This window comes from Desmodus rotundus, chromosome 13 (assembly GCF_022682495.2).
Source record: "Desmodus rotundus isolate HL8 chromosome 13, HLdesRot8A.1, whole genome shotgun sequence".
Taxonomy (NCBI): Eukaryota; Metazoa; Chordata; class Mammalia; order Chiroptera; family Phyllostomidae; genus Desmodus; species Desmodus rotundus.
In genome coordinates this window covers 32244995-32269644 of record NC_071399.1, presented here as the reverse complement: position 1 = coordinate 32269644, position 24650 = coordinate 32244995, and the positions used below count along the sequence as shown (strand labels likewise).

General features: G+C 38.2%; 1 protein-coding gene across 1 annotated transcript in view; it reads left to right on the top strand.

Moving 5' to 3' along the window:
• The window catches only part of TNFSF13B (TNF superfamily member 13b), a 46168-nt gene extending 22532 nt beyond the window's left edge, over nucleotides 1-23636 (top strand). Inside the window, exons 4-6 of the mRNA XM_024578977.3 lie at nucleotides 18378-18490; nucleotides 18578-18728; nucleotides 22088-23636. Of these exons, the coding sequence (XP_024434745.1) occupies nucleotides 18378-18490; nucleotides 18578-18728; nucleotides 22088-22200 (377 nt within the window). The 3' untranslated portion in view covers nucleotides 22201-23636. The remainder of the gene's footprint in view (nucleotides 1-18377; nucleotides 18491-18577; nucleotides 18729-22087) is intronic.
• The last annotated feature ends 1014 nt before the right edge of the window (nucleotides 23637-24650 follow it).

Sequence of the window (24650 nt, the reverse complement as noted above, 5' to 3'; positions counted from 1 at the left end):
ACTGGGTGAAAAAGGTGAAAGGATTAAGCAAAAAGAAATCATAGACGTGGATTATGGCATGGTGGTTATCAGAGGGAAATGGGTGGGGTGGTAGAAGAGGGTGTACTAGTGTTATTTGGTAATGGAAGGAGACCTGATTTGGGGTGGTGAGCACAATATGCAGATGATATATTATAGAATTGTACACCTGAAACCTATGTAATTTTATTAACCAGTATCATTCCAATAAAGCCACTAAAAAATAGATACATACATAAATAAGGAATTTGGAGAGATTACTCTGGCTCATTAAGGTGGGCCCCCTGTAGTCACAAAGGTCCTTATAAGAGGGATCTGGCAGGGTCAGAGTCAGAGAAGGCAATGTGGTTATGATAGCAGAGTTCAAATGATGTCCTTGCTACCAGGGGAAGATGGAAGAGACTTTGAGCCAAGGAATGCAGACCGTAGAGCTGGAAAAGGCAAGGGATGGGATTTCCAGATTCCAGGAAAAGAAAACACAGACTTGCCAACATCTTGATTTTTGCCCAGTGAGACTTCTGATGTTTAGAGTGTGACATAATAAATGCATATTGTTTTAAGCCACTACATTTGTGACAATTCATTACAGCAGCAATAAGAAACTAATAAAACTATTCTGAAACAACTTTCCCCGGCACGTGATGTTTCCTTTCAGTGCCCTGCTTGACTTTTTGTTCTTTGTTTTGACTCTAGGGTTTCAATTATGTATATGCTGGTATTTCTTTACCTGTCTTCCATATTATAGCATACTATATTTTTTCTCAAACTATTAACTCTTTTTTTAAATTTCCATCATATTTATTTTCTGTAAAACCTGTTTCCTCCTACTTTCTCAAGTGCTTTAGCTGATATCAAAATTTCCTGGACTATCTGTAAAAGAGTTGATTTTTGTGGGCTATTTATGAGGTTTACCTCTACCAGTCCCTCTCATTATTTTTTTGTTGCTCTTTCTTTTCTTTACTTCTATACTCAGCCTCAGTGTGACCTCATTTGCTTTTGGCATCTCTTGCAGTTATTTTGAGGAGCACAGATCTGTCTGTTTCTTTCATATGATTTACAGGAGGTAAAGAAGGATAGATGCATTTTATTGATCATGTTCATAGTGAGAGTCTTGTTTATTTCATTTCAATATAATTATTTCATAAAGGAAATGCTGAAATTTACTTTAAATCTCTCAACAGAATTTGATGCTTGATGACTCCCTTTTCCTTGAAACACATGCGTTTCTTGATTTGTTTCTCTAACCATGTTCCAACCTTTGGCCGCACCTTTTTAAACACTTGTGCAAAATCCTCTTTTTAAAATTATATTGTATTAATTATGCTATTACAGTTGTCCCCATTTTTTTCCTTTTTGCCCTCCTCAACCCAGCACTCACCCACTCCCTCAGGCAATCCCACACCTTTGGTCATGTCCATGGGTCATGTGTATAAATTCTTCGGCTTCTCCATTTTCTTTTTCTAAAATATATTTTATTGATTATGCTATTACTGTTGTCCCATTTTATTCTCCCTTTTCTTCCCCTCTATCCTGTTCCCCACCTTCCACCATTATCCCACCACCTTAGTTCATGTCCATGGGTCATACATATAAGTTCTTTGGCTTCTCCATTTACCATAATATTCTTAACCTCCCCCTGTCTATTTTGTACCCACCATTTATGCCACTTATTCCCTGTACCTTTTCCCCACCTCTCCCTCTCCCACTTTCCCACTGATAACACTCCATGTGACCTCCATTTCTCTGATTCTGTTCCTGTTCTAGTTGTTTACTTAGTTTTTGTTTTTATCTTTGTTAGGTTCAGTTGTTAATAACTCTGAGTTTGTTGTCATTTTATTGTTCGTATTTTTGATCTTCTTTTTCTTAGATAAGTCCCTTTAACATTTCATACAATAAGGGCTTGGTGATGATGAACTTCTTTAACTTGGCCTTATCTGGGAAGCACTTTATCTTCCCTTCCATTCTAAATGCTAGCTTTGCTGGATACAGTAATCTTGGATGTAGGTCCTTGCCTTTCATGACTTTGAATAATTCTTTCCAGCCCCTTCTTGCTTGCAAGATTTCTTTTGAGAAATCAGATGATAGTCTTGTGGGAGCTCCCTTGTAGGTAACTGTCTCCTTTTCTCTTGCAGCTTTTAAGATTCTCTCCTTATCTTTAGTCTTGACTAATGTAATTATGATGTGCCTTGGTGTGCTCCTCCTTGGGTCCAACTTCTTTGGGACTCTCTGAGCTTCCTGGACTTGCTGGAAGTCTATTTCCTTTTCCAGATTGGGGAAGTTCTCCTTCGTTATGTTTTCAAGTAAGGTTTCAATTTCTTGCTGTTGTTCTTCTCCTTCTGGTACCCCTATGATTTGGATGTTGGAACATTTAAAATTGTCCTAGAGGTTCCTAAACCTCTCCTCATTTTTTTGAATTCTTGTTTCTTCATTCTGTTCTGGTTGAATGTTTCTTTCTTTCTTCTGGTCCAAACCACTGATTTGAGTCCCGTTTCCTTCCCATCACTGTTGGTATCCTGTACATTTTCCTTTGTTTCTCTTAGCATAGCCTTCATTTTTTCCTCTATTTTATGACCATACTCAACCATTTCTGTGAGCATCCTGATTACCACTGTTTTGAAGTGTGCATCTGATAGGTTGGCTATCTCTTCATCAATTAGTTGTATTTTTTATGGAGCTTTGATCTGTTCTTTCATTGGGCCATATTTCTTTGTCTCAGTGTGCCTGTTATGTAGTAAGGAGCAGAACCTTAGGTATTTGCCAGGGTGTGGCAACTCATGTGGCTGCATTGTGGCACGGTATGTGGGGGAGGGGTCCAATAGGGAACAATGCCGCTTACTCAGCTCCTTGCTGGCTTTCAGTCACTTCCTGAGCTACCAACAAGCAAATTGGGCCCTTCTAGTGCTGATCCCCAGGTGGGTGGGCTTGTGTATGTTCTAGGACCCTGTGGGTCTCTCCAATGAACTCTCCTCTGGGGCTTGGAGTTTCTCCCACTGCCACCTCAACTCCCACAGGTTTTTTCAGTCAGAGGTTTTGAGGCTTTTATTTCCCTGAGCTGGAACCTTGGGTTGCGTGGCTGTCTCACTCCCCAGTTGTTCCTCCCAGTTATCAGCACACAAATGTGGGACTGCCAGGTCCTCCAGCTGCCACCTTGCTGTGAGTCCTCTCCACCTCAAATACCCGTCTCCACTCCTCCTACCAGTCTGGGTGAATGTTTCATCTTTAAGCACTTGATTTTTGATTCCATACAGTTTGATTTTCTAGCAGTTCTGGTTATTTCTTGTTTTTAAATTTATTGTTGTCCTTCTTTTGATTGTGCAACGAGGCCAAGTGTATCCACCTTTGCCTCCATCTTGGACAGAAGTCCGGCTTTTCCATTTTTTATACTGTATTTTACATCCCCATGACTATTCTGTAACTACTAAATTGTGCTTTTTAATCCCTTCACCTTTTCACCTATTTCCCCAATAATCCCTCCCATCTGGCAGCCATCAAACCATTCTCTATATCCATGATTCTGTTTCTCTTCTGCTTGTTTGCTTAGTTTGTTTTTTTAGGTTCAATTGTTGATATATATGTATTTATTGTCATTTTAATGTTCATAGTTTTGATCTTATTTTTCTTAAATAAGCCCTTTAACATTTCATATAATAATGGGTTGGTGATGATGAACTCCTTTAGCTTTTTCTTCTCTGGGAAGCTCTTTATCTGCCCTTCAATTCTACAGGATAGCTTTGCTGGATAGAGTAATCTAGGCTATAGGTCCTTCCTTTTCATGACTTTGAAAAGCAATATTTCTTGCCAATCCCTTCTTAGCCTTCAAAGTTTCCTTTTGAGAAATCAGCTGACAGTCTCCTGTAGGTAACTGACTGCTTTTCTGTTGCTGCTTTTAAGATTCTCTCTTTATCTTTAAGTTTTGTCATTTTCATTATGATGTGTCTTGGAGTGAGCCTCTTTGCATGCATCTTGTTTGGGACTCTCTGTGCTTCCTGGACTTGCATGTCTATTTCCTTCACCAAATTAGGGATGTTTTCTTTCATTATTTTTTCAAATAAATTGCCAATTTTTTGCTCTTTCTCTCCTCCTTCTGGCACCCCTATGATTTGAATGTTGGTGTACTTGAACTTGTCCCAGAGGCTCCTTATACTATCCTCATTTTTTTTTGGATTTTTTTTCTTCTTACAGTCTGGTTGGTTGTTTTTTACTTCCTTATGTTCTAAATCATTAATTTGATTCTCAGCTTCATCCACTGTACTGTTGATTCCTTGCAAATTGTTCTTACATCAATTTGTATAACCTTCATTTATGACTGTATCCTTTTTATGCTGTTGAGGTCCTCACTAAGTTCCTTGAGCATCCTTATAACCAGTTTTTTTGAACTCTGCATCTGAAAGGTTGCTTATCTCCATTTTGTTTAGTTCTTTTTCTGGAGTTTTGTTTTGTTCTTTCATTTGGGCCATGTTGCTTTGTCTCCTCATTATGGCAGCCTCTCTGTGTTTGTTTCTATGTATTAAGTAGAGCTGCTTTGACTCCCTGTCTTCATAGCATGGCCTAATATAGTATGTGTCCTATGGGGTCCAGTGGCACAGCCTTCCCTGTTGAGTACTCAAGCGTGGCCTTCTCAAGTACAACCTCTTCTTGTAGTTGAAGCTTGATTGCTGTTGGCAGGTCAGTGGGAGGGATTTACCCAGGCCAGTCAGCTGCAATGACTGGCTGTGACCACTGACCATCAACCTCTGCCCTCCATGGAGGGTCCACTGTGCAGTGGCCTACTCCACAGAGCAGGGCTTACTTCAGCGTAGCTCTGGTGCCTATTTGTGTTTTGTCTGAGGCTACTTGGCATAAGCTGAAAAGTGATCTGCAGCTGGCTGCTTCTTGTGCTGGGCTAGAGATGCCTTAGTGAGGCCGGGCTGTGAACTAAGGCCAGCTGCTTCTAGTCCTTGGCCTGGGGTCACTTAGCAAGGTACAAGGGCTCGCTGAGGGTAGATGCTGCTTGTTTGAGAGGATTTAGGAAGATCAGGAGCACTGTTAACTGCTTGGGTGGGGCCCATAAGTTAGGTGGAGCTACTCTCAGGGAATCACCAGGGCAAGGCATACCATGTGAGCCATGTTCAGGGAGTCTCAAATAGGGTGCCCCCTGTGCTCTGTGGCTCTGTATGGAGAGGGCTCAGAAGAGGAGCAGTGGCCCCTGCTAGCTGTTCTGTCTGGGAGAAAGCTGTCCCCCAACTCTTGCCCTGATGCGAGACACTTCAGTTCCTTCCTGTATGCCAGTGATACCTTTCAATGAGTCTGAGTAAGTCTGTGTGCATGTCCTTTAAGAGGAACTGCATGGGAATCCAGCAGTTTCTTGCCCCAACTCAATCTCCACTGGTTTATACAGCCAGAAGCCCTATCTTCCTGGCACTGGAATCCTGGGCTGAGGAGGCCAAGGCTGAGGGGGCCAGGTGGACCTGGGACATGTTGCTCTTGAGATAACCTTCTCAATTTTTATACCACATGTGTAAATTACTCTTAAATGTATAATCTTCAATATTGATGTTCTTTGGATCTCTGAAATAGCATTTTCATTCTTCTTCTTTCTTTTTTTTTTAATATTTTATTTGGAGAGGGGAAGGGAAGGAGAAGGAGAGGGAGAGAAACATCAATGTGTGGCTGCCTCTCACTCACCCCCTACTGGGAACCTGGCCTGAAACCCAGGCATGTGCCCTGACTGGGAATCGAACCGGTTATCCTTTGGTTTGCAGGATGGCACTCTATCCACTGAGCCACAGCAACCAGGGCTCATTCTTTTATTTATTGGGCATTCTTCAATGCTTCTATGTTGTCACTTAATAACTGTTCTGATGGCCTAAATGTAGATATGTAGCCCAAATCATTTTCAGGAGTTCCAAGTCTACATGTGTGTTTATTTAACATCTTTCCCAGAATATCTTGAACTTTAGTCCCAGTCTGAACATTAGAACTTTTTCCCAAGTTTATTCTTTCTTCAGTGTTCTGTTTCAGTAAGTGTGATAAGTATGTTTTTAGTTATTTAATTCAGAGTTCTGGGTGTCATTCTTGACCATTTCCTCTAACTCAGTACATTAATCTCTAAACTCTATCATTTACTTTTCACAAATATAATTTGAATTAATATATTTCTCTTTATTTGCATTTCACATTTCTGGTACAAATCACCAACATCTACATTCTAATTTTCTTGCCTCAAGTTTTGCACCTTTTCTTACCTGGTAGCCACTGAGTGATATTTCTATACACATATAATCATTTTCTCCACCACTCACAGCCCTCCAGGGACTTTCCATTGCCGTTCAGATAGCTCAGTCTACATGGCCCTGCTTGCCTACCTTTTTAAATCTGTTTTCTGTTGACTTTCCTAGCCCTGCCTCATTTATAGAATGAAGCATATGTACTATGGATTTCAGTGCCAAACTGTGTTTGTTTTACAACAACAAAAAATATGGTTTACTTAATCTACCTTTAAAGAAGTATTTTAAGGGGGAATATGTTGATATTCTCCCTTAAAACTGGTTCCAGCATATTAAAGATAATAAACTAGAAAATCAAGAGAAGTAACCAAATGTGCCAACTACGACTTATGATATGTGTGATAACTGCTCTTTGTAGCATTTACTTTCAGTTATTGAGGGAGGTAACACTGAAGTATAAATATATTTGCAGGAGACTTCTTATTCAATATTATTGAAATATATCTTTAATAAAGTTTCAAAGTTTCACATAAAGTTGTGTCATCCTAAAACTTATTTACTACTTTTTTTGAAATAATAAATTTTTTTAATTTTAATTTTTTATTGTTATTCAATTACAGTTGTGTGCCTTTTCTCCCCATCCCTCCACCCCACCCCAGCTGAACCCCTGTCCCTCCCCCACCTCCACCCTCCCCCTTGATTTTGTCCATGTGTCCTTTATAGTACTTAGTAGTTCCTGCAATCCCCTCTCCTCACTGTCCCCTCCCCACTCTACCCTGACCATTGTTAGATTGTTCTTAACTTCAATGTCTCTGGTTATATTTTGTTTCCTTTTTTCTTCTATTTATTATGTTCCAGTTAAAGGTGAGATCATATAGTATTTGTCCCTCACCGCCTGGCTTATTTCACTTAGCATAATGCTCTCCAGTTCCATCCATGCTGTTGCAAAGGGTAGAAGCTCCTTCTTTCTCTCTGCTGCATAGAATTCCATTGTGTAAATATAACATAGTTTTTGGATCCACTCGTTTGCTGATGGGCATTTAGGTTGCTTCCAGCACTTGGCTATTGTAAATTGTGCTGCTATGAACATTGGGGTGCACAGGTTCTTTTGGATTGGTGTTTCAGGGTTCTTAGGGTATAATCCCGGCAGCGGAATTGCTGTGTCAAAGGGCAGTTCCACTACTTTTTCATATATGTCAAAATAAAAAAGATCTGTTTTTTAAGAGACAGGTTTAGATATACATTCATATATGTAAATTATTTTCACATATTAGTACTAACAGTATTTTAATTTAATTTCACATATTAATGTACACACTAATTTTGTTAAGTTTTCAAAAACATTTAAATACACTACATGTTTGAAGCTGAGTGGAGAGGGGAAGTTCAAATTTATATACTAAGGTACATCTGTACTTTATCTGCTAACTAACAAAAATAAACCTTAATACTCTTGTAATTTACTTCTAAATTTTAAATATATGCTATTAGGAGTGATATATGCTTGCTTAGAAAAGTATTCTACAGAATAGGCACTTAATTCACATATTCTTGTTAACACTTATCAGTAGTCTAACATGTTAAAAATCTAAGTAAATTTTAAGATGTAGAAACATTATATTTACACTTACATTTATAATTATTCTTTTAATTTACTGTTTAGCTTGTTTTCTTTAAGGATTTAACATTTATTCAACAACATGCATTTATTGAGTGCATAATATGTGCTAGGCTTTATTCTTAGCATTTGGGTTTATAGCTATGGCTATAGCAGAGTCATAGCCTTGGCCTTAGGGAGTAGAATCCGTGTGTATGTGTGAGTGAATATGGATGTATGTGCATGTATGTGCAATGGGAGGAAATAGAGAAAGTACATAAAAACAAGTAAACATGTACTCTCTTTAGTAAGAATATTTACAACAAGTGATAATGGAAAAAATAAAAAGCACTAAGCATTGCTAAGAGAGTCACTTAAAGTGGAGTGGGGAGGCCACTGAGGAGTAGGGTCTATGCACACCTGGTGTCTCAGTTCTTAGAACTGTTATTAGGTTGCTGACTTGTGGCTAAACTCAGCTCAAGGTTGAACAACAAACATCCTGGATCCATGATTGCTACATGGACATATACTGGCCTTACTTCCTCCTCATCATGGTGACCAGAACATCTATATTCTTCACCTTAAAAGGAACCAGTCCATTTCAACAGCCTGCATCCTCCATTTACATAATGGGTCTAACTGAACCCAACTGACATGACCAACATCCCTCATTTACATGGGGTCTATTAGGAGAACAACTCTTATGGTTTTGACCTCTATAAACCCCGCCTTTCTTCCTTTCTTTGTTTTGTTTGGAGAACAATTTAGTTGCTACCTAAATTTATACCTGGACTACAGTTCCTCCTTTGCTTAAACAAAAGCTTTTTATATTTTATTACAGCCTAAACTTTCTTTTTTTGGTTAACACAAGATATGATGATATACCAAAAGAAAATATCAGGAGAAAATAAAAATATAAACTTAATAACTACCTGTTTTTCTTCCCATTCTGACAGTACAACTATAGAATTTGGTAAGAACTGGCTTAATAGTTTTTTTGGGGGGGGGTTTGTTTTGTTTTTTAATTTTTATTGTTATTCAATTACAGTTGTATGCCGTTTCTCCCCTTCCCTCCTCCCACCCCAGCTAAACCCACCTCCCTCCCCCGCCCCCACCATCCCCCCTGATTTGGTCCATGTGTCCTTTATAATAGTTCCTGCAATCCCCTCTTCCCACTGTCCCCACCCCACTCCCCCCTGGCCACTGCTAGACTGTTCCCAACCTCAATGTCTCTGGTTGTATTTTGTTTGCTTTTTTCTTCTATTGATTATGTTCCAGTTAAGGGTGAGATCATATGGTATTTGTCCCTCACCACCTGGCTTATTTCACTTAGCATAATGCTCTCCAGTTCCATCCATGCTGTTGCAAAGGGTATAAGCTCCTTCTTTCTCTCTACTGCGTAGAATTCCATTGTGTAAATGTACCATAGTTTTTGGATCCACTCGTTTGCTGATGGGCACTTAGGTTGCTTCCAGTACTTGGCTATTGTAAATTGTGCTCCTATGAACATTGGGGTGCACAGGTTCTTTTGGATTGGTGTTTCAGGGTTCTTAGGGTATAATCCCGGCAGCGGAATTGCTGGGTCAAAGGGCAGTTCCATTTTTAGTTTTCTGAGGAAATTCCATACTGTTTTCCACAGTGGCCTCACCAGTCTGAATTCCCACCAACAGTGCACTAGGGTTCCCTTTTCTCCGCATCCTCTCCAACATTTGTTTGTGGATTTCTTTATGTTGGCCACTCTGACTGGTGTGAGATGTTGCCTCATTGTGCTTTTAATTTGCATCTCTCTGATGGCTAGTGATGCTGAGCATCTTTTCATATGTCTCTGGGCCCTCTGTATGTCTTCCTTGGAGAAGTGTCTGTTCAAGTCTTTGGCCCATTTTTTAATTGGGTTGTTTGTTTTCCTGGAGTGGAATCGTGTGAGTTCTTTATATATTTTGGAGATCAGACCCTTGTCTGAGGTATCATCGGCAAATATGTTTTCCCATACTGTTGGTTCTCTTTGTAATTTGACGCTCTTTTCTTTAGCCTTGCAGAAGCTTTTTATTTTGATGAGGTCCCATTTGTTTATTCTTTCCTTTATGTCCCTTTCTTTAGGGGACATGTCTGTGAGGATGTTGCTGCGTGGAATGTCTGAGATTTTCCTGCCAATGTTTTCCTCTAGGACTTTTATGGTGTTACAACTTATATTTAAGTCTTTTATCCATCTTGAGTTTATTTTTATGTATGGCGTAACTTGGTGATCGAGTTTCATTTTTTTGGACATAGCTGTCCAGATCTCCCAACACCATCTGTTGAAGAGGCTGTTTTTGCTCCATTTTATGCTCCTGCCTCCTTTGTCAAATATTACGTCACCATAAAGACTTGAGTTTATTTCTGGGCTCTCTGTTCTGTTCCATTGGTCTATGTGCCTGTTTTTATGCCAGTACCAGGCTGTTTTGATTACAGTGGCCTTGTAATACAGTTTGATATCAGGTATTGTGATCCCTCCTGCTTTGTTCTTCTTTCTCAAAATTGCTGCAGCTATTTGGGGTTGTTTATGGTTCCATATAAATTTCTGAAATGTTTGTTCTATATCTGTGAAATATGTCATGGGTACTCTAATAAGGATTGCATTGAATCTATAAATTGCTTTGGGTAGTATGGCGATTTTGATGATGTTAATTCTTCCAATCCATGAACATGGTACATGCTTCCATTGGTTTGTGTCTTCCTTAATTTCTTTCTTCAGTGTTGTGTAGTTTTCTGAGTACAGGTCTTTTACCTCATTGGTTAGGTTTATTCCTAGGTAGTTGATTTTTCTTGTTGCTATATCAAATGGGATTTTTTTCCTGATTTCTGTTTCTGCAGTTTCATTGTTGGTGTACAGGAATGCCTTGATTTCTGAGTATTGACTTTGTAGCCAGCTGTTTTGCCAAATTCATTTATTAGGTCGAGTAGTTTTTTGGTGGAGTCTATAGGATTTTCCATGTACACTATCATGTCATCTGCAAACAGTGACAGTTTCATTTGCTCCTTTCCAATTTGGATGCCTTTTATTTCTGTTTCTTGTCTGATTGCTGTGCCTAGGATTTCCAATACTATGTTGAATAGGGGTGGTAAGAGAGGGCATCCTTGTCTTGTTCCTGATCTTAGTGGGAAAACTCTAAGTTTTTGTCCATTGAGTCTGATGTTGGCTGTAGGTCTCTCATATATGGCTTTTATTATGTTGAGGAATGCTCCCTCTATTCCCACTTTGCTGAGTGCTTTTATCAGAAATGGGTGCTGTACCTTATCAAATGCTTTTTCTGCATCTATTGATATGATCATGTGATTTTTGTCATTGCTGTTGTTGATGTGATGTATTATGTTTATTGATATGCGAATATTGTACCATCCTTGCATACCTGGGATGAATCCCACTTGGTCATGGTGGATGATCTTTTTAATATATTGCTGGATGCGGTTTGCCAATATTTTGTTGAGAATTTTAGCGTCTATGTTCATCAGAGATATTGGCCTGAAGTTTTCTTTCTATCATTGTGTCTTTATCTGGTTTTGGGATTAGGATGATGATGGCTTCATAAAAAGAGTTTGGGAGTCTTCCATCAGTTTGGATTTTTTCGAATAGTCTGTGAAGGATAGGGGTTAGCTCTTCCTTAAATGCTTTGTAGAATTCTCCTGTGAAACCATCTGGTCCAGGGCTTTTGTGTGTTGGTAGTTTTTTGATCACTGCTTCAATTTCCTCTGCTGTTATTGGTCTGTTCAGGTTTTCTGCTTCTTCTTCATTCAGTTTTGGAAGATTATATTTTTCTAGAAATGTGTCCATTTCACCTAGGTTTTCAAATTTCTTAGCATACAGTTCTTCGGAGTAATTTCTTACAATCCTTTGTATTTCTGTGGTATCAGTTGTAATCTCTCCTCTTTCATTTCTATTTGTGTTTATTTGGATCCTCTCTCTTTTTTTCTTCATGAGCCTACTTAAAGGCTTGTCGATTTTGTTTATCTTTTCAAAGAACCAGCTCCTGGATTCATTGATCCTTAGAATTGTGCTTTTAGTCTCTATGTCATTTAGTTCTGCTCTGATCTTGGTTATTTCCTTCCTTCTGCTTGCTCTGGGCTGTCTTTGTTTTTGTTCCTCAAGTTCTTGTAGGCATAGGGTTAGGTTGTTTATTTGAACTGTTTCTATCTTCTTAAGGTAGGCCTGTGTGTCTATGAACTTCCCTCTCAGGACTGCCTTTGCTGTTTCCCATAGGTTTTGGGTTGTTGTGAGTTCACTTTCATTTGTTTCCATAAACTTCTTGATTTCTTCCCTAATCTCGTTCTTGACCCACTCATTGTTTAATAGCATGCTATTCAGTCTACATGATTTTGAGGGTTTTCGGTTTTTTCCTTTGGTGTTGGTTTCTAGTTTCACCCCCTTGTGGTCAGAGAAAATGCTTGATATGATTTCAATTTTCTTGAATTTGTTGAGGCTTGCTTTGTGTCCTATCATGTGGTCTATCTTTGAAAAAGTTCCATGTACACTTGAAAAGAATGTGTAGTTTGCTTCTTTGGGATGAAAAGCTCTATATATATCAGTTAAGTCCATTTCCTCTAGGGTATTGTTAAGTGACACAATATCCTTGATAATATTTTGTTTGGAAGACCTGTCCATTTTTGATAGTGGGTTGTTAAAGTCCCCTACTATAATTGTGTTGCTGTCAATATCTTTCTTGAAGTCCTCCAAGATTTTCTTAATGTATTTGGGTGCTCCTATTTTGGGTGCATATATATTTACAATGTTGATGTCTTCTTGCTGGATTCTTGCTTTGAGTATTATGAAGTGACCTTCTGGGTCTCTCTTTATGGACCTTCTTTGGAAGTCTATTTTGTCTGATATGAGTATTGCTACCCCGGCTTTTTTTCCCTGTCTGTTTGCTTGAAAAATTTGTTTCCAGCCCTTCACTTTCAGTCTGTTTAGGTCTTTGTCCTAAGGTGTGTCTGTTGGAGGCAGCATATGTGTGGGTCATGTTTTCTTATCCATTCAGCTATTCTATGTCTTTTGATTGGAGCATTTAATCCATTTACGTTTAAGGTTATTATCGATAGGTAGTTATTCATTGCCATTATTTCCTACCTGTGTTCCTCTGTCTTTCTCTTTTCCTTCCTTTCCATAAAGCAGTCCCTTTAGCATCTCTTGCAGAGCTGGTTTGGTGGAGCTGTATTCTTTTAGACTTCTTTTGTCTGGGAAACTCTTTATTTGGTCTTCTATCTTGATTGAGAGCCTTGCTGGGTAAAGTAGTCTTGGTTGCAGGCCTCTGGTTCTCATCACTTGGAATATTTTTTGCCATTCTCTTCTGGCTTGGAGCGTTTCCATTGAGAAGTCAGTTGCTAACCCTATTGGGGCTCCCCTGTACATTACTTCCTTTTTCTCCCTTGCTGCCTTTAAGATCCTCTCTTTGTCTTGGAAATTTGCCATTTTAATTATGATGTGTCTTGCAGTTGGTCTCTTTGGGTTCCTCTTGCTTGGGAGTCTCTGTGATTCCTGGATTTGGGTGACTTTTTCTTTCATCAAATGAGGGAAATTTTCCATCATTACTTTTTCAAACAGGTTTTCTATCCCTTGCTCTTCCTCTTCTCCTTCTGGTATCCCTATTATATGGATATTATTGCCTTTCATGTTGTCCTGCATTTCCCTTAACCCCTCTTCATTCTTTCTGAGCCTTTTTTCCTTTTCTTGCTCTTTCTGGGTTTTTTTTTTTCTACTTTGTCCTCCAGCTCGCTGATCTGATCTTCTGCTTCATCAAGTCTGCTTTTCCTTCCTTCTACTGTGTTCTTCAATTCAGAAATTGTATTCTTCATTTCCTCTTGGCTCTTGTTGATAGTTTCTATTTCCTTTTTCATGTTGATATAGTTTGCAGTGAGTTCATTGTAGTTTCCCTGCAGTTTCTGGTAGTTCTCTTTGAGCTCAGAGAGCTCAGTGAGCTTCCTGATAACCATTGCTTTGAACTCAGTATCTGATAGTTGACTTGCCTGTTTTTCAGTTAGTATTCTTCCTGAGGCTTCCTCCTTTCCTTTCATCTGGGAATTGTTTCTTTGTCTTCCCATTGTTTGTGAGACTCTTCTTGTTAGCCTGTGATTCTTAAATTGATCTATTCTGACTCCCTGGGTTTATGGTATGAACTTCTATGGTAGAATGCCAATGGGATTCAGCGGTGCCGTCTCCTTAATCTCCTGTGCTCACTGGTCTTGAGCTGACGTTTATGGGTGTAACACAGTCTAACTCTAGTCTTTTCAGCACTCCAGGTTTTGTTGTCCCACCTGTGGGAAAAAGAGAAAGGGGGGAAGGAAAAAAAAGAAGGGAAGGAGGGAAAAAGGAAATAGAAAAGGAAAGGAAGGAAGGAAGAGGGAATAAAGAAAGATCTGAGGTCAGATAAGAAGGAATTTTAACAAAAATTAAAACATAGGAATAAATAAAAGAAGGCAGGAAGAAGGCATAAAAAAGGTAAAGGATGGGAGGAAGAAGGAATGAAAAAAAAAAAAAAGGAAGAAGGAATTCAGGGGGAAAGGAGGAAAGGGGGGGAAAAAAAAGTCTTCTGCTGGCTTTAAACCAGTCAGGTTAGTTCTGCTGGTCCTCCTGTCTGTGGAACTGGACAGGGTGGTTGGAAGGATTGGTTTCACTTTTCTCCCTTCCTGGGCCACACTCTTCGCTGTTGTTCAGCCTGCAGTCCAGTTCCTCATGGTCCTTCTGCTCCCCAGTTGCCTTTAGTTCACCAGTTGTGCTGTCCTTGAGTTGCACCAATTAGGAGCAATTCACACTCTACCTTCTTGCTCTTTGCTGTCTTAGATGCTAGGAGCTCTGGGTGCTGCTATGGGGTAGTTCAGCCCCCTACTGGGTTGAGTCTTTCCGGGGAATGCAGTTTCCTCTAGCCCTGCAGCTCCCCTCTGCTGGGTGTTCTGCCTTTGTCCTAGAGAGCCAGTAGGCCCTGCAGGGCTCTGTGCGCAGGTGTGAGGTTGGCATTGTAGGTGTGGTCCCTGGCAGGCAGCCAGGCTGTTGATCAGCCAATCCAGCAGCTTTGGCTTGGGTCTCGCGCAGCCGGTGTATCCAGCAGCTTTGGGCTTGAGTCTCTCTGGCGGGCGGGGCCGCTTTGGGACTGAGTCTTGCGGCGCTTGGGTCCGCTGTTTTGGGCCTGTGGGTGGAGCAGCTAGCCTCTGCTCCAGATGCTCACCCACCTGAGGTTTCATGTGTGGGCCCCCAGTTCGCTAATCTGCGTGTGCTCAACCAGGCTACAGGTGAGCGCCAGGGCAGCTTATCCCATGTTCACAGTCCAGGGGCAAAGGGGGGAGGGGCACCAGGGGCCGTGGCTGCTGCTGAGAGTTCTCTAACTAGCCCCTGAGTGCCTCTATTTTCTTTTTTTTTTTTTGAGAAATTCTTCCTATTCAAGCACCCCTGGTCCAGACAAGCACCTGGCTGCTCACAGCTCAGCCTGGCCCTCTCCCAAGAATCCTGCAGCAGCCCCTGCGCCTGGGCTGGGGCTTCTGCCGCCCTTGTCCCCACGCGGGTCCCGGGGACCTTATTGTCCTTAAGCACTCTTCTTACTGTCAGATCTTTCAATGTCCTCTATCTTTGGTCTCTGATCTTCATATTTGCTGGAATACTGTTGGCTGTTCGCTCTGCTCCTCAGATCAGCTAGGTATTTCACTGGCTTTGAGGGGAAGTGGACTCTGCTCCCACCTATGTTGCCGCCATCTTCCCCGGAATCCGCTTAATAGTTTTATAGATAGGAATAAATATGGTGTAAAGAAATAAGAAATCAATTTAAGATGTTGAAAAAATTTTAGTAAATAAATATCTCTGGCCAGTATATAAACAAGCAATTTTACAAACATTTTTTTTACTTCAATTCAAGACTGTATTCTACCTCTATAATGGAGGGTGTTTCATTTCCCAGAGTTTCCATAACTAGGTAGTAAAATGCTTTTTTTAAAAAAATTGAATGCTTGTGACTAATTGCATAGTATACTACCATTTGAATTATTTTATATTTAAAGTTGAATTCTTTAATTCAGATATCGCTGCATGTCTGCTGTGGGCCAGTCATCATTTTAGGCTCTGGGGAAATAGCAGAGAACCAAACATAAACAGTACCTGAACTCAGGGAAGTTAGAATCCAAGTTGTGCATGGTTTTGAAAGGGGAAGAAAGCCTCTTTGGTCAGAGTATCAAATAAGTGTTAATACAACTGTTAAAGCAATATCTTTGAGAGTCATCACTTTGTATTTTACAATAATAACCATGAAATTGATCCTTTCTTTTACTTTCATCATTTTACATTGAAAAGAGCTATGGGCACATGATCTCAGTTAAACATCAAGGGTGGGAAGTGGGGATAGCTGAGGTGGGTGGAGTTGTGGGGGGGAAATGGAGACAACTGTACTTGAACAACAATAAAAAAAGTGAAAAAAAATTAAAAGAAAAACATAAAAACACTCCATTATTATAATCTTTTCACTAAAATAATGTTGTATTAAAAAACAGGCAATGATGGGTTTGCCCATTATTCATAACTTAGGATATCTTTGATTCACAGGCTGTCATTAATTATCCACTGTACCACTGGAAGGTTTTCATTTAAGGAAAGTGTTTCTCAGAGACCGTCTTTGGGAGCAGCAGTTGGGGTCATCGGGCCCGCCCCATATTGGGGTCATTCGCTCCCTGTGAGAGACAGGACAGAAGAGGTTCCTGGCAGTGCTTAAGAGAGGTGTACAAGAGCACCTTTAAAGATCTGGGACGTCCCCTCCTTGCCTTCCTCTCTCCCTTCTCACTCTCTCTCAGTTCTTCCTCTGTCCATGGTAATCAGAACTTGGAAGGCTGCCTTAAGGAATTGTTTCATTTTAACTTGAATTTAGTGTCATTTGCTTTGTTTGATCACCTCGAGTTCTTAACTCCTCAGGAATATTCAGAAAATATGTGTTCTTGTTTTATATTCTTCCCTTGAAAATTCTATTTGGGAAAAGTTCAAATATGAGGGGCTTGCCTTGGGGCCCTATTGAAGTGGGCTGTACACTGAGCAGTTGTATTCTTGAATGTGAAAGCGTTATCAATGGCCACATCTTAACATGTCTCCTTAAGAAACAACTGTAATTGAATAACAATAAAAATTTTAAAATAATAAAAAATTTAAAAAAGAAAGTCCTCAGGGTAAAATTTCCTTTAATCTCAGTTCAGTCAGACGTTGTTCTTTTATTGAGCTGCTGGTATATTGTCTTGTAGACTCTGATTCTTATCATTGATTTTCTTCCCCTTTTTGTTATAACTAAGGTGAAGCTTGGGGACACAAATGATTCAACATTGTCAATCATAAAAACATTTTTAGCATGATTTTAGATTACCAGTTTCATTTTATTAATCTTTCCTTATATTACCATTTTTAAATTTTCTACTTACTTATTTTATACCAATTTATTTATTCCCCTCCTCAGGTTTCCCAGTCTAGCTTTGCAGTTCACCATTTACTCCAATATTTATTTAATGGTGAGAATCTATACCAGTGAACTTAATACTATAAATTCACAGGAAAGGAGTGTTTACTCTCTTAATGGGCATTGATGTCCAAAAGCACTGTGTTCTGGCTCAATGATTTGGTCCCCTCTTGCCAACTCATTCCTGTAGCTGCTGTCTTCTCTTTACTCCTTTCATCCTACTCAGGAACACAGTGCCTTCCCTTGTCACTCCCCAAGTAAAGTTTGAGGGATAATGGATGACAAGTCTAGTACTGAACAGAAACCATTTCAGCTTGAATATTACAGATCATTATCATAGTTTCTGAACCATTTCACAGTAGAAACTATGTCTTAGTAACTTTCCTCACTCTCCTTAAACTGACCTTTCAAAGGTGCTCTTGTACACCCCTCTTAAGGACTCCCAGGAGACTCTCCTGTCACATCTCTCACAGACAGTGAATGCCCCCCAAAATGGGCCAAGCCTGATGACCCTAACTTGCTATTCCCTAAAGAGATCTCTGAGAAATACTTTCCTTAAATGAAAACCCTCTGGTGGCATACTTGGTGAGGGTCACCTGTGAACCCAACATCTCAGTTATGAATAACAGGGCAAACTCATCATCGCATGTTCTTACACGTTATTTCAGTGGAAAGAGGGGCTTGCTCTCTCCTGAGAACCTTTGCTAAACTGTCAACATAGTCACTGTGTCCTCTCTAGGAGCCAAAGAAAAACTGAGAGAGAAAAATATCTCTTAGTGTGTTATTCAGAGACATTTTGTACATTCTTTGCCTCACACTTTCCCATCCAGACCAGTCTTTATTAGGAAAGTTGCTGAAATACAGAAGAATGTAAGAAAAACCAGACATTTCATATGACGTGTTTGCTGCCAAGTTCCTGTATCTGATGGTCGCCTGAGTTAATATGTAAATGACACTGGAGAAACCAATGGAGTAATGTGATTTGTCTTCTATTTCCCTTTTTTTAAAACATAAAATTCTCCTCTATCTCTCAGACTTAGTTTAGAAATTAAGTGGATATGAAAAGTTGCTTTTCTCAGTTTCCTGTCTTATAAATTGTTGTCTTCATTGTAGGATCTTACACGTTCATTCCGTGGCTTCTCAGCTTTAAAAGAGGAAGAGCCCTAGAAGAAAAAGAAAATAAAATATTGGTCAAAGAAACCGGTTACTTTTTCATATATGGTCAGGTCAGTTCCATCCCCATTCTGCTGTCATAGTCCGGTGCTTCCCATTTTGTGCTCACTTCTGACTGAGTTCTTTGGTTTATTTCTCAGGTTTTATACACCGATAACACCTTTGCCATGGGACACCTAATACAGAGGAAGAAAGTCCATGTCTTTGGAAATGAATTGAGTCTGGTGACTTTGTTCCGATGTGTTCAAAATATGCCTGAAACACTACCCAATAATTCCTGTTATTCAGCTGGTAAATAATAGTTCTCTATAAATAGAAAGACATACTTCAATATACTGTCTGGTTTTCATTATCTTGAATGACAAGCTAGTCTGTTTTAATTGAGGCAGATGAAATCATTAGTAATAGTTTTATCATTTTTATATACATTTAGAAAGGGCAGTAACTCCATAGCAGTCAACACTGAGAACAATTATAGGCTTTATTTTCTTTTTTAAAAGATTTTATTTATTTATTTTTAGAGAGAGAGGAAGGGAGGGAGAAAGAGAGGGAGAGGAACATCAATGTGCAGTTGCCTCTCACACACCCCCTACGGGGGATCTGGCCCACAACCCAGGCATGTGCCCTGACTGGTAATCGAACCTGCAACCCTTTGGTTCACATACCAGCACTCCAATCCACTGAGCAACACCAGCCAAGGCAGCTTTATTTTCTTTAACCTCTAATAACCACAACAATAATAGAAGAATAAAAGAATGATCACCATGTGCCAGGCACCCATGTCTGCATTTTATTCTTGTTCATTTAATCCTCCTGTTTAAGAGAGGTGGAATCTGAGGCACAGAGCTACGGTAACACTTGTTCTTTTAGGCTGCACAGCTACTACGTTCCAGAACTTGGTTTAAAACAACCAGTTTGATTTCAGAGTGGGAGCTACCAAAAACTCTTCTTTACATACTATGGATAAAATTCCCTTGGCTGATTTGAGGGTCAGGTCACGTTGCCCAGTGGCTTCTCTCTCACTTTCATTCAGGTAACATCTGGTATAATGGACACCAGAGAGGTGACTTTGGGATGTGAAAGTGTGGGCGTGCGCATGCATTTCAACTCCAGGGCAGTAAAGATATGGAGAGAAAAGAGAATGGGTAGGCTTTGTTCATTTCAGATCTGTGTTGGCTGTATCGCCAAGATAGCCTTTATTTTGTTTCGGGGGTAATTCCAAATTAATCAAGTCTGGTATTAGGAAAAATAAAGAGTATTTGCCTTAACACATTTATTCCTCTCTGGTGATTTTGACAAATCCATTTAGAACCCTGAACAATGTCTTCAGGTCCAGTTACTGTGAAATGGCAGCATGAAACCTAGGATTGGAGATTGGCTGCTCAGTGTGAAGCACTGTATTTTGAAGGTTATTACTAACAAATACACAACAAATCAGAAGAAAGGGAAATAGCACATAATAATAGGGATGATTGTCATTCTGGATCTGAGGCCATAAAAAGCTCTAATGGGGTGATGGAGAAGTTTGTTATGTTGGAAATTCCTAATTTTCATAAAAAACTGCTTCCTTGTACCAAATAGTCCCTAGTATTTATGTGCTGCAAAATATTTATAAATGAGGTTATGCCAATCTGCTATTTATTTATAGTCCTTAGTACTTATACCTACAACAGACTTTCAGCTTTTCTAATAATATGCTCCTCTAACATTCACTTTCTCAACCAGATTTCCTAGATGCCTTCCTTTCTTAGAATAAACAACTTGACCTTAAAGATATTTCTCAGTGCTAATAGCTTAGTATTATATATGAGAAGCATTCTGTATGAAATTTTAGGTTTGCAATTTTTATCTGTTCTGGGTGAATTTGTTTAAAACCATTAATGACATATTACTGTGTAAGTGCATAAAGCTCTTCCATAACAAGCAGAAAAAAATTAAAATGGTCTTTTTGAGGATCCCAACATAATACCAAAGAACCTCTTTTCTACACGTGGCAGAATTTTACTCATTATTTTATTAACAAATTAAATGTGTTTATTGTAGAAAAGGTTAGATTGGTATAAGCTCAAAGAATTGAAATAGCCAATAACTCAGGGTCGGAATTTTAAAGAGAACTTACTTTGAAAAGTGGTTGGTTCTTGTGGTTAAGTTGTGTAGATACAGAAACATTCAATGATATGATGTCTAGAATTTGCTTCAAATTATAGATGAAACAAGGTTGTCGTTGGGTTAATGATTTTTGAAACTGAGTACTTAGTATGTGGAGTTTACATTATTCTCTCTCTGTTAGAAAACTTTTAACACTTTCTTAAATAAAAAATAAGAAACAAAGCATGTTGGTGAGAGGGGTAACTCCCACCTTATTTTGAGAGTTACTATTACTTAATGTTTTGTGATCTATAGCCTTTGTCAAAATATTAAATTGTCTACAATCTCTATGATAGTGACGAATGTAGTCAATAACAAATTACAATCTTTTTTTTACTATTTAGTCATTAAATGTTTTGCCAATCCTAGAAAATGTACACATTACCCTTAACAATACATAAACTATGGTTTGTTTGTTTGTTTGTTTGTTATCTATCTTGGTCCATTACAAAAGATAAGAACCTTGGTGACAAAAAATATTGTCGCACTTTTCTGTGTGTGTCTAGAAAGGTGTCTGATACATCATATCTCTTCAGTACATAAACACCAATTAACTGGTACCCAAGGAAATTGGGTTCTTTGGGCTCCATGATCAGATAGATGTTAATATAGATGTGTTCATGTAAGTACATTTTCACTGTATGTCAATGAAACAATGCATCTACTTTTAAAAATGTTTGTCAAAAGTGTTGGCAATTCAGATACTGTTTTGTTTATTAGTTTCTTTGTTTCTTCTTCCCTTGCTTCTCCTCTTTCTTTTCCTTCATATAGATATTTTTCATGGGGTCAGAAATTACCTGATACACTGAGTGTAGTTCTTGAATTATGTTCTACATTCCTGAATCACAAAATATGTCATTATATTTAGGCACTTACACTATATTGTTTAGTTTTAATAAGCTAATTATTTTGTTGCTTTTGGTTATTAAGACAAATATAGTCATTTAAGGAAACAAAACATAGGAGGCCATAAAAAGTGATCCAAATGACTCCTAATCCCATAGTCATATCTCTAGAGAAACACTATGTAACAGATGTGCTCTGTTAATAAATGGTGTTTTGTATTTTACTTTGAATCTACACATTTTGTATTCACATTTAAAAGTATAGATGTATGTGTATTTTTATTTAATAGTATCAAAAGTTTCTCTTGTCAATAAAATTAAACAAAACTATTTTTAACTCTACTGTTCCATCAAGGGATGCGCCATGATTTACTTCACAGTTGTACTTAAACATTTCGTTCCTGTTTAGATTCTCCATTTTATAAGCAATAGGTGATAAATACATTTGCCTCTGCTGTAACTCCTTTTGTTAATTTATTTTAATTATTTTTTAAGCTAGTAGAATAGTAACCAGTTTAGAAGTCCACTGGTGTAATTTGAAGTATGAATGCCTACATTAACACTTTTTTCCAAAACAAAATCATTTTATTTGATATTCCTTTTTCCTCTTTTCCATTGTACAACCACTTAAAGTTTTTGTAAACCATTCTTTTCCAGGCATTGCAAAGCTTGAAGAAGGAGATGAACTTCAACTTGCAATACCACGTGAAGATGCTAAAATATCACAGGATGGAGATGGCACTTTTTTTGGTGCATTGAAACTTCTGTGACCTGCTTACACCTTGTTTGTGGCAATTTTCCTCCCATTTTATGTACCTCTAAGGAGAAAACACTTAACTGGACATACCAAAAGGAAAAAAAAAAAGTAGTTACCATAGCCTTTTCTGTGAGCTATTTGTTTTGGTTTGCTGAAACTAGACCAAACAGGAAATTTTAACAGACAACCACAGCCAAAGGGTGTCATGTGGTTTACAAGAAATAGAGCTCATTTAAGGAAAGATAGAATTAGAAAGACTCTTTCACTATAATGCCATGTTGAACAACTTAGTCATTGTTTCTTGTCTTGGAGGAAGCACAGGGTTCAAAGGGGCAGAAATGATTTATTCAAAAATGGTGTTCCACTGTTTACTATGAAACAAGTGCCCATATCTGTGGGACACTAAGACCTCTGGGGAGTCTCAGGTTCATCCTCTGTTTTGTATGAAATACACCCCTCCTTTTCCAGTTAACATTCTAAATGGTAAAAAGAAAAAAAATACAGAAATTTTGCATTCACTACATGAAAAAGTAATTAAAAACCTAAATTTACACATCATATTAAATAATTAGACTCAAAATAAGATATAGGCTACTTAAGTCTTTTTGGTTTATTTCAAGTTTGCAATTTTTATCTCTAATATTATATATTACCTGATGGAACACTTCCACACAGTTTTCACAGAAGGGAAGTAATTCTCTCATGTGTCTGCACTCATGTGTATTTTTTGCCTCTAATTTCAGTTACTTCTGAAATTTAATGTAGGGTAATTTCAATTTGTGCATATAAGCATTAATTGAAAAATTAATTATAATTGTTCTTATATAAAAATAAAATCTGCAATAGAAGTTAATGAATACTTTTTAATAATGTAATATAATTTCCCTTTATTCCTATTCTTCTGTTTTAAAGTGCTGCTACTGTAGTTCACATATCCCAGCCTTTAAAAAATAGTTGTTATTAGCTTTATCACAGTTGAGGTTTAATTAAACTTCTTGGTGTCCTAAAGTACATTATATGCCATACGCTGTTATAAAGATTACCATATGCCAGAAGACATCATCCTAATTTTCATTGTATAAAGAATCATATGTGAGAATGCTGTAATACTTACCTTAATTACATCAATTTCCCCTTCTTCTTTGTCTTTTTTCAAATAATGAAGTAAAGAGTTTTCATTTCATTAAACAGTTTACTTCATTAATTTAAACAATAGCTGGTAAAATAGACCCTGGTCAGCATTAATTTTCTGCAGTCTATGTTAAAATATTTTTAATTTAAATTTTATTTTTATTTTTTGAAAATTTTAAAAAATTGTGTTTTACCATTTATCCTTCCTGTACCCTCTTTTACCTTCATGCCCCACAGTAATCGCACAAAGATATACTTTTCAAAACAAAAGGAATAGTATGTATTTTTTGTATAAAATTAAACTTTGTTTAAAACTGATTTCTATAATTTTGGCTTTTTGGTTAAAATCTACTTTGCATGTTATTTTGTTTCACAATATTATAATTAAAAACAAGTGATAGGTAAGAGTTTACCTACCAGAAGGGGGTTAGTAATATTTTTAGTATTGCTGCTAACTTGGATTGCCAAATAAAAATATTCGGAGCCTTTTGCTTCATTTTTTGTTGAGTTTGCCTAACACCACTCATGTTTTGGTTTCTCTTTATATAAATACTAAATGTCATTTTTAAAAATTAGGTGTATAACTATAAAACATTATAAAGTAATATATATATATACACACACACATACTATTTCTTAGAGAATAAGCTTAAAAACACAATACTGCATTATAATAAGCTTGCACACTAAGCTATTAAAATTTGCAGCTTGCACCATTATTCTTCATAAATGACCTAGCATTTTGTCAGTAGACATAGAATTTGGCCACATAAACTATTCTTAAATCTCTTCTTTACTTTTGGTTTAAACAAGTGTTAACACGTGCACCCTACCTTCCGCGCATGTGAAATTGTGAGGAGCATGAGACTTTGGTTGAGGCAAAGCTTGTTTAGAGATCACGAAATGGAATTGCGATCAGATGTGTGCGGGGACTCCACTGCAGCAGTAGTTGCCAAGGTCCCACTTCTTTAACCTTCCCCCAATTTATTTTAGGGGGAAAAGCTGTTATGCTGAGATTACCTACAAAAGTGTGTGGGTCCAGTCCAGACCCTCTTATGTCTTACATATGAAACCAGGAGTTCTGATGATGAATACACCTTACTCGAAGGTATTAAACTTTCCTTTGGGTGGGAACTACACCAGTTAGCACACCATGCAGAGTGAAATAATGTGCAGCCTAAGTGGCGCCTGGAGAAACTGGCTGTACTCTCTGAGTTGCTGTACAAGGGAAGGTCCTTTCCGTGTGGTTCATGATAGGTGCAGCAATTTATTGATAGAAGAATTTAACAAATCATTGTGAAATTTGAATTATGATGTAAAAAACATTATCTG